The sequence below is a fragment of the Melanotaenia boesemani genome, chromosome 14 (assembly GCF_017639745.1).
Source record: "Melanotaenia boesemani isolate fMelBoe1 chromosome 14, fMelBoe1.pri, whole genome shotgun sequence".
NCBI lineage: Eukaryota > Metazoa > Chordata > Actinopteri > Atheriniformes > Melanotaeniidae > Melanotaenia > Melanotaenia boesemani.
Window position 1 is genome coordinate 24,070,030 of NC_055695.1, and position 15,960 is coordinate 24,085,989.

Consider the following 15,960-nt stretch of genomic DNA (forward strand, 5'->3'; position numbering starts at 1 on the left):
CACTGGTCAAATGGCTCCATCTTGTGGGCAAAATAAAGATTGCATCATTTCCAGCTGAGGGAACTTGAAAACTTTCTCTAGGGATATGCATATTTAATGGACCTAGTAGAGCATATTCTGTTTACATAGCGTTTGTGGTAACACTTAAACTTTGTGTGTCTCTGTGTTGATACAATGCATTTTATAGCCTTAATGTAGAAGCATAGAATACATTTTAATGAGTATCATGGGGTCTTTATAAACTTTCCATTAAAGTGGGCAGATCAAGACATTAATGCCTGTAATTTTTGTTTTCAAATTAATGTGTCATGTTCCTGAAAACAGAACCTTTAGAAAGATTTAAACTACTAATAACATGGCACTATGCCAGAGATGTGAATTACCATGACCCTTCACAAAAAAATCTTTTAGTCTTTCAATACTTCTTACTCAGCCTTTAGAGTAAAATAAATTAACTAAAATAAAGCAAACAGTTTTTATTTCAATACCTTTATTTCAGTTTGTGCAAGTTGTACAACAGATGTTATTCCATGTTTGTGGAAAGTACAACAATTTACACAACTCTGGCTAGGTCTTCATTTCTTTAACTCTGAAATGGTAACATCCAATCACAACACTACTCAGGTTAAATGGAACATATGGCTTCTGAACTATCTACAAAGTGAAGAAAACAGAGACAACCGTTCAACAATCGCAACAGTTTCAGTTCACAATGAGTGAAAATAAAACTAAGTCCACTTTTTTCCTTCAGCAGTTTCAGACATGTTCAAAGTATTAAAGTTGCCTTCTACAGAATCAACAGTTTACTTCTCTTGCACGTGGTCCTTTAGAGTTAATTTACACTGCGGGTGTGACATAGACAAACATATTGACTAAAATTTCAATTTAAAATGTAAATAGGAAAAAAAAGCATTTAAAAACATTCCTATTCAAAACTTAATTTCTTGAAGCAAACAAAAAAAAAAAAACAAAAACAAAAAACCTAGACAAGTCTAAACCACAACAATTTCTGTAATTTAAAGCGTCAGAGATAAGTTTCTAATGAGTAACTGCAAGAAGACAAAAGAAATGGTGCTTGTTAAGGCAAAGTATACAACTCTGCTAAAGGAGGTTTGTGGTGAGGTTGAGACAGATCAAACAGGTGACTTCAAACACGCTCCATTCTTTCTTATGAGAATGGCAGTGATGCATGAGGATCAGAAGTCGTTTTGGATCCTCTGAGATCTTGTGCTGCTTCACAAGTGACCATTTCAGATCGAAGAATATAAAAAGCAAAGAGTGGCAACTGTGAGGTCAGTGCAGGAAGCAGCAGCACTAAAAGATCGTCACAAACTAAGCATTCCTCACATTTACATTTCTAAAGATTTTACAACACACATTTTGCTAAAACAGCATATAAACTCATGCAATATTTGCCCAATGGCCTCAAGCAGAAAGTATTTCACACTATGAAGTTTGGCGCACAATGTGAAGAATATAGAAGAAAATTAAAGGAGGAAATCATTTTTTCTTTAAACATTAAAAACACCCAAGCACAAAAAGGTACTTATTAAATTGCAGGGTGCACAGTATGATGTGCCACACAACAGCTGAATCCTGGAGTGCCATCTGGATGCCAATCTAGAAATAAAGAAGGAAAAGAATGACAAACCTTTTCTACTGGTTATTCTATACAATGCAGACAGAGACAAGCAGCCCAGTGTCACTATTTTTTCAGCTTCATTCCTCATGGATGGTTTTACGAACCTCCTTCAGCTTCTAGTTAGAATTCCTTTGCCTCACATTCTTGTCTTTGTGGTTTGCATTGGAGTTGCTCTTCCTGAAACACAACACAACATGAGCTCTGCAACAAATGGCAAAAATGCAAAGAAGCAGTAAATGCAGCAAGATGGTGGCTGTACTTACAGAGGAGCAGATCCTGAGTCGTCATCTGTACAGATGAAGGGAGGAATAAAAAAAAAAAAAAGTTAATAGCAAACTACCTCTGACAGAGAAGCATGCCTCCAACCTTCCAAAATATGATGGTAGTGAATGTTATACAAATTCAACTCCAAAAATGTTGGGACATTGCATAATTGGTAAATAAAAACAGAATGCCAAGACCTGAATGTGACATCAACCAACAATGTTAAACGTGAGACATTATTCAGTCTCATTAAAAATCAGCTGGAGAAACAAGTTGCAGCTTATGACGTTCATTAGCAACAGGTCAGTATCATGGCTGGGTACTGAAAGAGCACCTTAGGATGGTGTCACTGATAGACACAGAATATGGAACATTTATACATTTTTAAATTATAATTTAACTTATTCTATTGACTGTGTGACAGGAGTAACCCCTCATTTCCACCGGGTGTGTGTCCGCCACGTTATGGCTGTGCCACAGTTTTGTTTAGACCTCTGTGGTGCGTCAATCTTCACCGAGAGCGTGTCAGGTGTGGAGCGCCTACAAGTGCAGCCTGCCTATTTTGGATCTGCAAAATCCCAGCAGAATTGGAGAATCGTGTGATTCTCCACTTCCAGGATGAACGTCTTGTCGTCCATTATTAAAAAAACACGTTTTCAAGGTTCAGCAGAGCAAACCTGCACGGGGGCTCTTAATTTGAAAAATAAAGTTTTTACACTGCTCCCGTGTCTGATTTCCTGTCTGCTCCTATCTGAACTGCGGAATTTGATGCATTCTTAGTGCGTGCTTGATGCATTTATTTAGTGGAGCACTGCAACAAAGCACTTCTGGGACGCTGCTGATATGCGCTGCGGCGCACTCGGTGGAAACCAAACCACTATCTAAAACGGCAGCAAATAGCAGCGGAGGCTGCGGTGCAGCCGTAACATAGCCAACGCAGATCCAGTGGAAATGAGGGGTGAGGCAGTCTACAGACTGTGGGAATTAACAGTCTAATAAAGGAGAAAGGAACAGGGGTCAATCTTTCGGGGCAGCATGGCTCAGTGGGTAGAGTGGTCGTCTTGTAGCCTGAAGGTTGCCGGGCTACAAGACAATCCTGGCTTAGAGAGCTCATGCCGAGGTGTCCCTGAGCAAGACACGAACACCAAATTGCTCCAGATGGGTCGTGGTTAGCACCTTGCATGGCAGCTTCCGCTATCAGTGTGTGAATGTGATGTATAACGTAAAGCGCTTTGGGTATCCTTTTCGGTATAGTAAAACGCTATATAAATACAGACTATTTACCATTTTACCAGACCCATCGCAAATAACTCATATGAGATGATCCTGGGGATGTAGCAGGTTTAAGAGCAGCTTTTGCCTCAATCCAGATGTTTAAATATAGGACAGCATATTTCAACAAAAACGTACAAAACTGCATCTGTAACAACATAGTTTCTTAGCTAAAGAGTCGATGTCGGACTGGTCTACCTTTAGTTTTACTGATTGAAAAAATCTTAAATATATAATAATTTTTTTTTTTTTTTTAAACATTATATAACCCTAAATTCGACTTTGGTGCAATGTAGAATCCCATCAGACAAGTATGAGGCAACATTCCTTTACCCAAAGTCCAGCAGTTGATGTCCTCTGTTCTAATGTTTACACACTGCTGTGAGAAACATGACCGTGGCCCAACTTTCAAGATGTGTTGCTATCTTTAATACAAGACAAAAGTTTTTATTATATAGTCAAATGTCTCATTAAGTGTGATGTTTTTATGAATAAAATTATGGTTTATGATATTTTCAAATCATTGCATTCTGTTCTTTATTCACATTTTACACACCATCCAAGCTTTTTTGGAAATTGAGGTTGTTGCATGACATCCTCAGAGATGATTGCAATGAAATAATGATCAAATTCAACTACATATGAATAGATGCATGCCCACCTGATGCATACCTGACAAACAATGCAAAAATATGTCTCACAAATTCATTTGAGAGTTTAAACCAAAAGATAAATGACCAAACTTCACTCCATCAACTCTGAATCTTTTTGGTAAATCTGCAATAATGTTTAAAAATTACTGATAGATGTTCAATGCATTGACCCAAGTCACCTCTTAGCATCACAGAGGCTCATGCAATACAAGCAAATGACAAAAAGGAACACAGCAAAGGCTGTATTAAGAAACGGTAAACACAGTTTAACTGAGCGCTAACACACATCCTGGCATGTATAGTGGCAGTATTCACACCCGAGCAAGAACTTTCACATTATAAGGCATAATAAGTTACCTCTGACCGAATAATGAATGAGACAAATGGTACATGGTTTTACTGATCCTAAGAAGGCTGCCTACCATTTGACATGCATTAAATTCAAGATGCAGAAAGCATGCAAGACAGCAAAAACCTCTTTTACTCAACCTACCAAATTACTTTTCAAACTGTTACACTAGTTTTCAGTTTCTCAAAAGACCCTTTCATTGGCTCAAAAAAATTTCAAAGACCAAAAAGTGTAAGCGAATCATGGAAGCTTGCTCTGTATTAACATTTAGGGCCAGTGAAAGAGTAACCAAATCTTTGAGAAAATTCCTCTGAGAAGTGGTTACTATGAAAGCAGTTCATTCAGACTCCCATAGCTTTACAGCGTGGTGATCTCAGCTCAACCACTTCAGTCTGACATGCAGTTTTGTTCACTTACCAAAATGCAAAATCAGCAGCGAACAGAGAAGTCACAATGTAAATTAAAAAATAAAAACAAAAAAAAATTCTAAAAATCACATTTTGCTTAAACAGCGGTGGAAGCAAATACCTGAACTACATATAAAAATATGAAAAATTAAAATCTCAAAAAGGCAACAGACATTCAGACTGAATGCATGCACCTGCAGTTCTCACTACCTTGTGAATGGGGAGTCTTTAGCTGTTTCAAGCCTGGCACTGAAGAAAACTACATCTCATAAGACATGTTCTGAGTGACTCATTACCACTTTACAATTACTGGAATCAAGTACTTGTGACTGATGCTCCATTTAATTAACTTCCAACTCCCAAGTAAAGTGTATGCAATTGTTGTTTCTGTAAATCTAAATTTTCAACTGCAGTCTAAGCTCAGGATGCCCATGTAAAATTATTTTTCATCTCAAAAGAAAACTTTGTAATGATAAAAATAAATATGTATAATGAAGAGGGAAACTCTATGGGTCACAAAGGGGCAAAAAAGTCAGATTTGAGTCACTTTTGCCTGCAGCAGAGCCCAAGTGTCTGGGGTGCTCTGCTTCTACAAAGGTGGTTTTCTGTCACATATACCAGTAAGATGATAGGTACAGTGCTTATTCTCCAAGTGTCCATAGAGTTCATTCACTTAAAACAATTTGAAATAAAGAAAAAATAACAAGACGATCGATAGAAGTGGGGGTGGGGGTGGGGGGGGTACCATGGGAAGTCTGTTGTGATTGGCCTCTTAAATGCAATCTAGGGAGATCATTTATCATCAATTTGCAGTTCGACAAGACGAATATTTCAGTGTAAAGTTATCATATCCCACCCCAGACACATCATCTTAACATCAACTCACAAAATTGAACCAACAGCAAGGCAAACTTCAACTTATCTGGCATTACATATGAAAAATAAAGTTGGTGTGATATATAGTGATCTTAAGGATGTGAATACGTACCATCATTGACCTCATCAGGCTTTCTCCTCTTCTCATAGATGAAGATGATGGTCACAAGGATGATGACCTCAGCCACAATGCCAAGGAAGGGCCAGAGAGCAGCCAGGCGACTGCGAACACGCAGGTAGATCTTGTCGACGCTTGTGCCAAGTTCACTGGTTCCAGAGCAAATGTAGTCCCCAATGTCGTTATCGATGCTCAGCTCATTAATGGTCAGAGTGGTTTTGTTAGGGGTGCTCTTGATCTCATATCTGTCACCAGTGCCGTTGATGATGGCCTGAGGATTATGTTTAAACAAGTTAGAAATAATTAATTATTTGAACATTTCACATTGAATCAATGTATTGATCTAGATTGATATTTTTTAACCTTTCGGTTGCCATCCTCCTCTTTGAACCAGACCCAATCAGTAGGCAGTGGATAGCCATGACTCACACAGGTCATCACACCCTTGTCGTTCTCATTACCATGCTCTGAGTGCTTGGAGGCAGAAACATGTGGAACAGCTGCACCAAAAAAAAAATCAAGTTATAATGAATTTCTGAAATAATGACTTGCCTCTTTGACAATTTACCAAAGGAAAGATATATCTTTACATAATGAGATACCAAACAATATACGTTTAAAATAAGTAATCATTGAAATGCATTTAGCATTCCTTTGATGTTCAGGCTCACATTCAGAAGTTCCACAAATCAATTCACTACCCTGGCCTACCATTAACTAATCAATAGAACCATATTAACTCATGACAAACAGCCCTTGAAATTGTTGCCACTCCATCCTTGACATGACGCTTCTGGACCATAGAGATAATCAAGACATAATGTTTAAAATAGTAAAAAAAAGAAAACTATTCATACGGTACCTTTTCAAAACAATTTTTCAAAGAGCTTTACAAAGAGAATTAAAAAGTACAACAATATGAAACAAAGAAATCTTAGGACAGAATTCACTTCAAGAAATAAATAGCATCATGAAGTTAAGACTATCTGATAAAAGTAACAACGTGCAGAGCACCTTGTTCTGTCCTCCTTTGCTGCAACCGTAATAACAACAATAATAAGGTGTTATGTTTGTAGCACCTCTCCCAATAAAAAGTTACAAAAGTTGCTAAACCAGAAAAGAGAACAAGGCAGCCATATTATCTTATGGAATTCCTAGATATTATCTACCCTCTAGCTCAAACAGTGTCATATTTTCTTGTTGTATTTCAGTACACATGTTAAAAAGATGTTAATAGAAAAATGTTAGTCAATACAAAAAAGCAAACATGTACAAGTTAATAAATGACCACTGAACACGACATTCATGACAGTCATCAACTCACTTTTGACCTCAATTGTTTTCTTCACTTCTGGATCAGTATGGAACACACACTCATACTGCCCACTAGAATGATAGGTGATCTTTTCCAACCTATGGAGAAGGGAGAGAAAAAAACAAAAAAAGGAACAAAAAAAAAAAAAAAAAAAAAAAAAAAAAAGTCATTAACATAAAACATAATGGGTTTGAGATTTTTAAGGAAAGAAAATACATTCAAATGTATGTTTTCCCCTCTGGACCAAGGCACCTAGCATGTGACCAAAGCTAAAGCCACTTTTATTGCTGTGATTAGTTTTCCACTTAACCTAGCGGAAAATCCACAATAAAATTTAGTTTATGCCCAGGAGTTGGGGTAAAAGAGAAGTGGCTTGTCCACTCGAATATTTGAAATTCCCCTTCTGAATCAGTGTCACTTTAATCTGCTGCTACTGTCCTTTAGTCCTGCCCTCTCCTTGTAGTGAGAAATTGAGGCCAAGCCAAGAGAGCGCATTGTTAGGGGCACTGTTCCCTGATGCCAAGACTGCCAGCAAAGCTGCATGTCTGTACGGTCCATATCTCCCTGCTAATCAGAAGTGGTGAATGCCTGAATGGCACCCCCAGCTCTGCTGCTAGTGGAGGCAGTCAGGGTGTAGAAGGGATGATGGACAATATCACTTCATGAGGGTGACAACATTAGAAGAGAATGGCAGCAATTTGCTGTTGTGGCATAGCCAGAAATACACAGTGCAGGAATAATGGACAAAATCAGAACGAAACGTAAGGCTAGTAAACATCCTTCTATAAAAAAAGAGTATTAGGTTAGTTGCTGTTACCATAAACATTTGATGTTACACAGTAACTGCAAAGCATACCAGTTCATATAATTCTTGGATAAATAATTTTTCTTACCGGAGAGATGTGAAAGACTTGTCTTCAGTCGTCTTTGACTCCTCAATGATTTTGCCATTGTGTGTCCAGTGAGAACCCTTTATGGGAAGGCTATGGTCTGTCAAGTTGCAGCTGAGTTCAACAGATGTTTGGTTTCTGACCTCAGCAGGTTCAGTTATGATGTTTGGGGCTTACCATAAAAGAAGAAAAAGAAACATTCAGTTTTTAAACAATATTTACAGGTTAACATGTTTATGGCTGTTTAATCGCAACAACATTCAGTTACATAAGGTATCACTGGCTCAAATAAATAAATAAATACACTGAGACACTTAACAAATGCCAAGAGAAATGAATGATTTTGTTGCAGGACATAACATACATGACAGCCCAATGATCACAACAAATTTAAGTATATGTAAGGGTGAATTACAACATCATTGTTTCTCTTTAGAGAAGCAATGATCACAGTTTCCAGCTTGTACAACTCTTGCTATTGCCAGGTTTAAATATGGGGCTGAGTCATGCAACTTTATTGTTAAGACAGCTGTTAAGTGTTGAATGTTTGGATACAAATCTTAGAATTACCAACCAAGTTGATAACAAGCTCTATTTACTCACCGTGTCTAAGAATAAAGAAATAAAATGAATAAATCCAGTCAAAGCAAAAGAAGAATGTGACCAAAGTTTGAGCTGTGTACTAAATGCACACAGCTCTAAGGTGGAAAGAGCTCCCCAAAATGAGGAGATCTGGCCCACCAACAGAAAGATGAGAGAAAGAGAAGGAGCTTTAATGAAAGGGGTAATAGATACAGTAAAACTACAAAAAAGGACATGGGAAAGGTCAATTGATAAATGCATGCAGAAGAAGCAACAAATTGGAGATAAAACATTGGCAGTTCCACTGCCTGTCAAATAATAAATGGTAACCCAGTAGTTTTGCTTCAGTTCTTTTTAAGTAAGAGAGATAATACTGAGCCACAAGGCAGAAAGCTACCCCATGGCTGAGAGTCTAGGTTTAATAATTAGTTGGCTTCTTCTGTGTCTACAGTTCAGTGGGCTCTGAGCCACAGGAATATCTACAAGGAAAATGCTGGCAAAACATCTACCAAGACGTAATCTGACACCTCTTTTTATTTTGGTATTACTAGATTGGTCAAAATTATTATATATTGTTCTTTACTTGCATAATAATAATAATAATAAAAACAACAACAGCCATTTGCAAGTTTCTAACCTTATGATCAGTACACACACACACAAGACAGCCTATTATATTACTTAACCCTTGAAATAAGAAGGGAAAAAAAGGCATCAGATTGAAGACATTTTGTCACAGGTGATACAGGATTAGGAGCAGCCGGGTCATGCTTTATGACCAGGTTCTTAATCTACTGCAGAACGGTTTTGGAGCTTTTAAGGAAAGGAAAAGGAAAATGTGTACTAGGTGGATCAGGATGGAGAGGATACTGGACCAGGAATCAAGGTAGTTGAGTGCATCGGGAGCTAAATGTCCAGGACTTCACTAATGAGGAGGCATCAGTTACTTTGACTGGAGTCTCCTCATGCTTCTTCTGCCACTCACTTTCAATCACAATAATGTTTGCCTGCGAGCGGATCCACTTGATTTTTGGTGTCTTCTTCAGATCATTGCGGTCTGGATCGTTGGAAGCGCGGCACTCATACGTGCCAGAGTCGTCAAGGGTGAGGCTGGTGAGGTGAATGCTACTAGTGGCATGTGCTATATATGTGGCATTTATGCTAACACGTTCATTTCGTGCGCCGTCAAACAGCTGGGTGATTGTCTCATTGGCCTCCTCACCCTCTATAAACCACCACTGCACCTCAGGGATGGGGTTCCCTATCACTTCGCAATGCAGCTCTGCGCTGTCATCAATTAGTTTCATCTGAGAGAGGGGGGATTTAATAAAGCCCGCTGAGCACCATTAACAGTCAGCCCAGCAAACAGATTAAGAGATTTTTTTTTAATGTGGTGGGTTTAAAGCAAACAATGTGATTGCATGAATTGATGGTAAATGCAATGATGGAAAAAAAAGACAAGCATACAGGAAAGAGAAGACAAGAAAGTTAAAACAAATGAAATGAAAATATGACAGTAAGCACATTGATCAGAGCATCATTTTCACCCAATCATTTTGAGAAACACTGAGTTCACACACAGTTAACAAAATGTGACATAAAAATGCAGTTATTAAGGTGAAAACCAAGATTTCAATTCATTATTGTACTATGACACTATATTTTAATTTTGTTCTTTTTTCTTTTTAAATAAAAGGTATTCAGATTCTAATTTGTTGCATTACAGTTTAATCATATTCAATAGGATTCTATATTCACAACTGCTGCAGCTTTGTTTGTTTGTAGAAAACACACAGTAAACTGACTAAAGTTCACATATGAAAGGGTACTGTAAGCTTAAATATTTTTGTAAATACGAGCAGATTTTCTCATAGATCTTATATTTACAGCGAAAAAAAAAATTATTTGAGGAATAATTTCGTGCTTTTTAGCATGGACATATACTTTGCTTTTCAGTTTGTCCTGTTCTGATGAGCAATATTCAAGTGACCTTGCTATGACTGACTTTGCAAAGTTAATATATCTCAGCAACAACCTGAAATTTTGCTAATGTTAGGAAACTTAACAAATGTGTTGCAGAGCACTGCTAAAATGTGGTGGTAAGAAATTTCATTTTAGAATGAAGACATTTCTAAAATATAAAACTATCTTAAAACAATTAGAGTATTTATTTTAGGCAACCCTCAGTTAAGGATCAATCCAGTAACAACTTAATTTGAGAATGAGGTGCACAGACTTTGCAAAACCTGGATAATAGGTTTTAAAACGTGTTGCATACTAGATAATAAGCACAGTTCGGTTTAGTAAAAGTAATTACTCAATAGTTCAGCTTGATACTGTTAGAAAAAAATCTTAGTAGTCATCCTAAAAGGAAAACAAATCTAACATTTGAAAGAACTCATTAAAAGCAACACAAAGCATAGGAAGCAGTCACAAGAAATTAATATGTGATGAATGAATAAACAGAACAGAAAAGCAGATGAGATGAAAAACATTTCACATATAATCAACATAAAACTATGAAAATGAACATAGCTTTTTTGCAACTTAGATTACTGTGTCTGTTTTAGTCTACAATGGTTAACTAGGTTAACACAGGATGTTTTCAGGTCATTGTGCCATTTATTTAATGGAGGATTTGCATACAGCATGACTGATCGCGAAAAACTGCAGGATCCACATTAGCAGACATTTGGTGTCATTAACATGTATGGAGTAAAAACAACAAATGTATGGATAACCATGTTAGGAAAACTGTTGTCCGATTTCACTTTCAGGTCAAAGTTCATTGGGATTTGAGGCCACATTTGGGCTTTGTCTTTTATCACATCCGGTCGAAAATGCAATCTCTAAGGCATGACCACATTCCTAAACTGGATTTAAGGAGGGGGGAACAGTTGAAAGATCCCATAATTGCCTATACATGCCAACAAGTAAAACCCTGAACAAAAATGGCAAGGTATGAGTTTAAAAAAAAAAAGACGCGCCAAACTGGAGGATCACGTCATTCCTCTCATCTTCATATTTGCCCACATTTAGGAATGCTGTCCGGTACAGATTTCGATACCTGCGGTTTAGGTATCTGCCAACCAAGTACCAATCCGATACCTGTGTTATTTTATTAAGAGGTCTGTAAAATTTATTATTTAAATAAATTATATTTATCATAGATTTAGATTTATGATATTGTTACTGTCTTTCAATGGCCTAGCACAGGTTAAACTATAAAACAGAAACGAAGGAAAAAAACATAGTAACAACCGGAAAAACAAAGAAGAACCATGGCAACGACCAGAAAACAACACTTAGCATGGCAGAGGACCTACAAGATGATAGAATGGTGGTGGTGTTCGGACTACTGTTAATAGAAAAATTCAGAACTGGAAAAAAATAAATAAATAAAAAATAACAGACTGGAGACAGCGTGAACACGGACTTTATATCCTTCCTTGCGTCCCAGTCAGCTCGCTCTCTGGATTGACTACATTCCGTTCCACATCACAATCTACGGAGTCATCGGCTTTCCTCACACACATGAAGACTTTGGGTTGTAAATATTGAACATGTTCCATATTTCCGATCGTCGGCCACGACCCGTTTTGGAGCAGATTGTCACGACGAATTTGCTCGTAACAGACCTCACACCAAATGATAAATCTTATAAGATTTTCTATAAAATTAAGATATTCGGGCATTTGCCGTCCTTCCCAGTCAGCTCGCTCACTGAAGGGGCAAAATCGGGACAAAAAACAGTTAATTCTGTTAAAAAAAATTATTTACTTAACTTAGTTACTGCCATCAATGCGTTATTTTTGACAGCCTTAATATTTATTTAAAAAGTTCATGTTTAACACATGCAAACTATGATTGCCACAGAACTCTTAATTATTGAGTAAATAAACTTGAGTCAAAAAATTTCTATTATAAACTATCTTGAAAATGGACTAACATCGAATGTCTCCCACAAAAGACGGGCTGTTAATCCAGGATAATAAATTCTAAAACATTGTCATTGCTGTGGCTTTCTTCTTCAAATTTCCTACTTTAAAGCATTTGCTAGTGTTTGTTATTGCTGCAATTCTTTGCGCTTTTCCTTTAAGGCAACAAACTCTGCTAGTGGGATTTTCTAACTTTTAATGATTGCTAACCCACCGCTAATGCTAAATGTCAGCACAACAGTAACTCACATGCAGCCGCTTCTCCTACCAACTCAAAACAATGGTCACACAAGATTGCATAACTTCCTGTGTCCGTGTTTTTGTTTTGGATAGGAAACAAAGAATTATAATTTAGTCTGCGTGGCATCGGATGGTGTTTAGACAGAAATACTCGCCCATACCGATCCCCTCACTTTTGGCAGGATTGTTGAGTATTTCCGATGCTAGTATCGGCCCAACTCTATATACATGTTATGATTACCACGGTTTGTTTATAAACACATCCCATCTACAGTGTTAAAAGGCCCTTTTACAATCCTTTACATACTTAAATGAGTATGCCAGTTTCAAACATTGTCATGTCGCCACCCTCACACTTCCATACATCTTTTACATTGCCATGGTTATTAATTCATCCACTAGTGGTCAGTCCTGAGTTCAGACATCAGTTTCAAACACCGGTTGGTAGCAGTAACGCACTAACGCATGTTAGCTCTACTATTTAATTCTGCCCCCACGGTTTCCGGTCGTGTTGCTACATTAGCTGTGCCAAGCGACGGATCATTAGGCCCCCAAAAACGAACCAAATTACACATTTTTTCTGTGTCGAGCATAAATGGCCCTTTAGCACAGCAAATGAAGTATGAATATAATGACCTAATATATAACCTAATATATATAAGCCCCTGTCCCAAGTTTGACAACATGTAACATACTCAATGTATTTTACTACCTAAAACCAGTACGTTTTGCTTTGGGCTCTTTTAAAAGGTCAAATATCTCAGTCAGCATTTGACATTTAAATGAGGTCAATGGCTGCAGCAACAATGCTTCTGGAAACACCCAAAATAAAAATGTAACTTGAACTCTCCGTGTGTGTGTGTGTGTGTGCATATAGTTATTTTTCCTTGTTGACAAAACCAACAAGAAATTACATGTGAAATTATGCGTTTGCATGCTTTATCTTACCCACAGAAAGATCTGCTTTCATTCAGCCAAATGATTATAAATTTCCAAATCAAGCAGGAATTTAATCAGCCTTTTTGAAAAGATTGTTTCTGAAAAGATGCTTTTCATAAACTTAAACCTCAGATCACGTTCAATAAACACAGCATATTGACATTTTAAAAGATAAAGTTAACACAATGTATTGCCTTTTCCAATAAAACGTTGATGTTTGTGGGTCTATCACAACGAGATAAACAATGTTTTAAAAGGTCATCGCAAACTTTCATTTGAGATGTGTATTATTTAGTCAGTCAATGTATGACAATAACTATTTTTTTCCACAAACATTTTACACCTTTATAAAAGTCAGAGCAAATTGTCAACATCTATGTCTTAACTCACTGTAAAAAAGTTTTACTTTGCCGATTTATAAACAAATGTTGGACAGGATGTCAATATATCTGAAACTAAGCGACTAGTCGACCAAACAATCAATCATCAGTGCAGCCCAGATATAGAGGGGAAAAAAAACTCTAGCCCACTTTCCCTCTTTGTAATCACTCAGCTGTGGTAGACCAGCACAGATTTGTCATCACATTAGAGGGATGCCAATGTTTCCAGTGATTGAGGGGAGGACCTGTCACAAGCTTTTATCACAAAAGGATAATTTTTTTAAAAACTGTTGAAGCTGCTGATGTCTCAAAATGGTGGCCAGTAATAAAATGAGTCTATACTCAACACCTTTTTACCAGATTACTGGAAATGAACATTAGGTACTTTATGCTCTGGTAAAAGAAAACAAAATTGGCTACTTTATATACACAAAACAGATTTATCTACTTGCTTGTCTCGTAGCCTACTTTTCCTGACAAAGTTAAGCCGGAGTATAAGCTATAGCTCTGGGGAACTCCAATTTTATTCAATATCTTCTATAGGTTATTATTACCAAAGAAGGAAATAATTAGTTCCATGAGTGCTACTTCTATCTGACTTAAGTGCATGAGCACTAAACAAACAGTCTTACAGTTTGTATCAATGCAAGGCAAAAATCAATTTGCATTAGTTTGGAAAACAAGCAATGTGTTAAAATGTGATCACTAAAGATGATCATAGTAAATCTAAGAGACTAGGGTCTACCACTGCTATCCTAAAACCTTTTTGGTGCTGAATCCGATTTGTACACTAAGCTCAAAATATTGTACTGTGATAGTCAAGTTATACCAAGTGGACTGTGTTTACAGCTGGTACGGCTGGTGACAAAGTTTTAAACCAAGTCACAGGATCGGTGACATCAGATCATGTGTATTTTTTATGGCAATTTAAATTGCGTGACACAAAAAATTGTACGTTTTTTACCTATACGTCTGGGCACGTGTAGATGTCGAAATGTATGGCACATTGAAGCATTGACTTGAATTGAAGCTTTATCACCATTTCGCTCCCTCTCTCACATTCCTTCCCGATATCAGTTAATATAAATGCGAGTACGTGATCAAAATATGGGGAACAACTGCTGTGCAACATCTATCATCCATTAAGGGCCAAAGTACGACCAATGAGCTGTGAAACGCTTTAACTCAAGAAAGAGAGGTCACATGATTTGGCGTTACATCAGTTCTGAAAAGACTGCGATGAAAGACTAATCAAAGGATTAAGAGCCTGTCTCTTTCAAAATGTGTTTTGTTTTAATCAAGTTACGTTTAAATGACGGGAAGTTAACGCCGTACACTGATGATTAACAGTCATTTCAACCGTTACGCAATTGAGGGGGGGTGGGGGGTCACACTAGCTTCAACAGTAAACGTTACTGAACCGGTATACGTTGTAAATGAACATTACAACTGATGTTACAAAAATAAAACATTTTACCAATATAAAAGCGTTTATGTAAAACGGTAAAATACGAGGCTTAGAAATAATACGAAATGTACTATATTAACGTTGTCACAACAGTCACGAAACGGGTTGGAAAGGTTTCGGTGCCGCCAATTAGCTTAATGTTTCGCTAGCAGCGTTGCTACGCCTAATGGAACCAGCTTTAACAACATGTACGACGCCCCTTATACAGAGCGAACATCACAGTTGTTTAATTGCTTTATGAAAATATTCTACTTTAAAAAACAAAGAAGAACACATAAAGCTTACATTAGACTCTGACTAACAAAATGTTCGTGGTCATAGAAAAGTCTACATCTCCAACCAACATGGCTGACACACAATTCTTACCTGTGGAAGCATTGGTTCGCCAGCAGCTCAAGAGCAGGGCACTGACAGCCCACAGTAACTTCATAATTTATAATTTACGAATCAACTTGTTAGTTAAATTAAATAAAGGATGGCTAGGTTCTCTTGAACCTTCTCCTTTCGTGCGGGCTTCCAGCAGGCTGGGCAGCTGCCTGTTCCAACACTGAGCTGATGTTGTTGGTCGTCCTCTACTTGCACTTCACACATACGCCCTTATCAGCACGTACATATGACGTCTGTTTT

The 15,960-nt window shown here is 37.4% G+C and overlaps 1 protein-coding gene across 2 annotated transcripts; it reads right to left on the minus strand.

Moving 5' to 3' along the window:
• Nucleotides 1-473: 473 nt before the first annotated feature.
• Nucleotides 474-15,911, minus strand: bsg (basigin). 2 transcript variants are annotated; one of them, XM_042005461.1, is made up of 8 exons: nt 15,700-15,911; nt 7,790-7,958; nt 6,906-6,994; nt 5,945-6,081; nt 5,576-5,852; nt 1,906-1,918; nt 1,747-1,819; nt 474-1,620 (listed from the first exon to the last, which is right to left on the minus strand). In XM_042005461.1, exons 1-7 carry the CDS (start codon nt 15,761-15,763, stop codon nt 1,759-1,761), a joined length of 810 nt encoding a protein of 269 aa, XP_041861395.1. In that variant the 5' UTR covers nt 15,764-15,911; the 3' UTR covers nt 474-1,620; nt 1,747-1,758. The 2 variants fall into 2 exon arrangements, with proteins under 2 accessions (XP_041861395.1, XP_041861394.1); XM_042005460.1 differs by having other exon boundaries at nt 1,906-1,930; nt 15,700-15,910.
• Between the last annotated feature and the right edge of the window lie 49 nt (nt 15,912-15,960).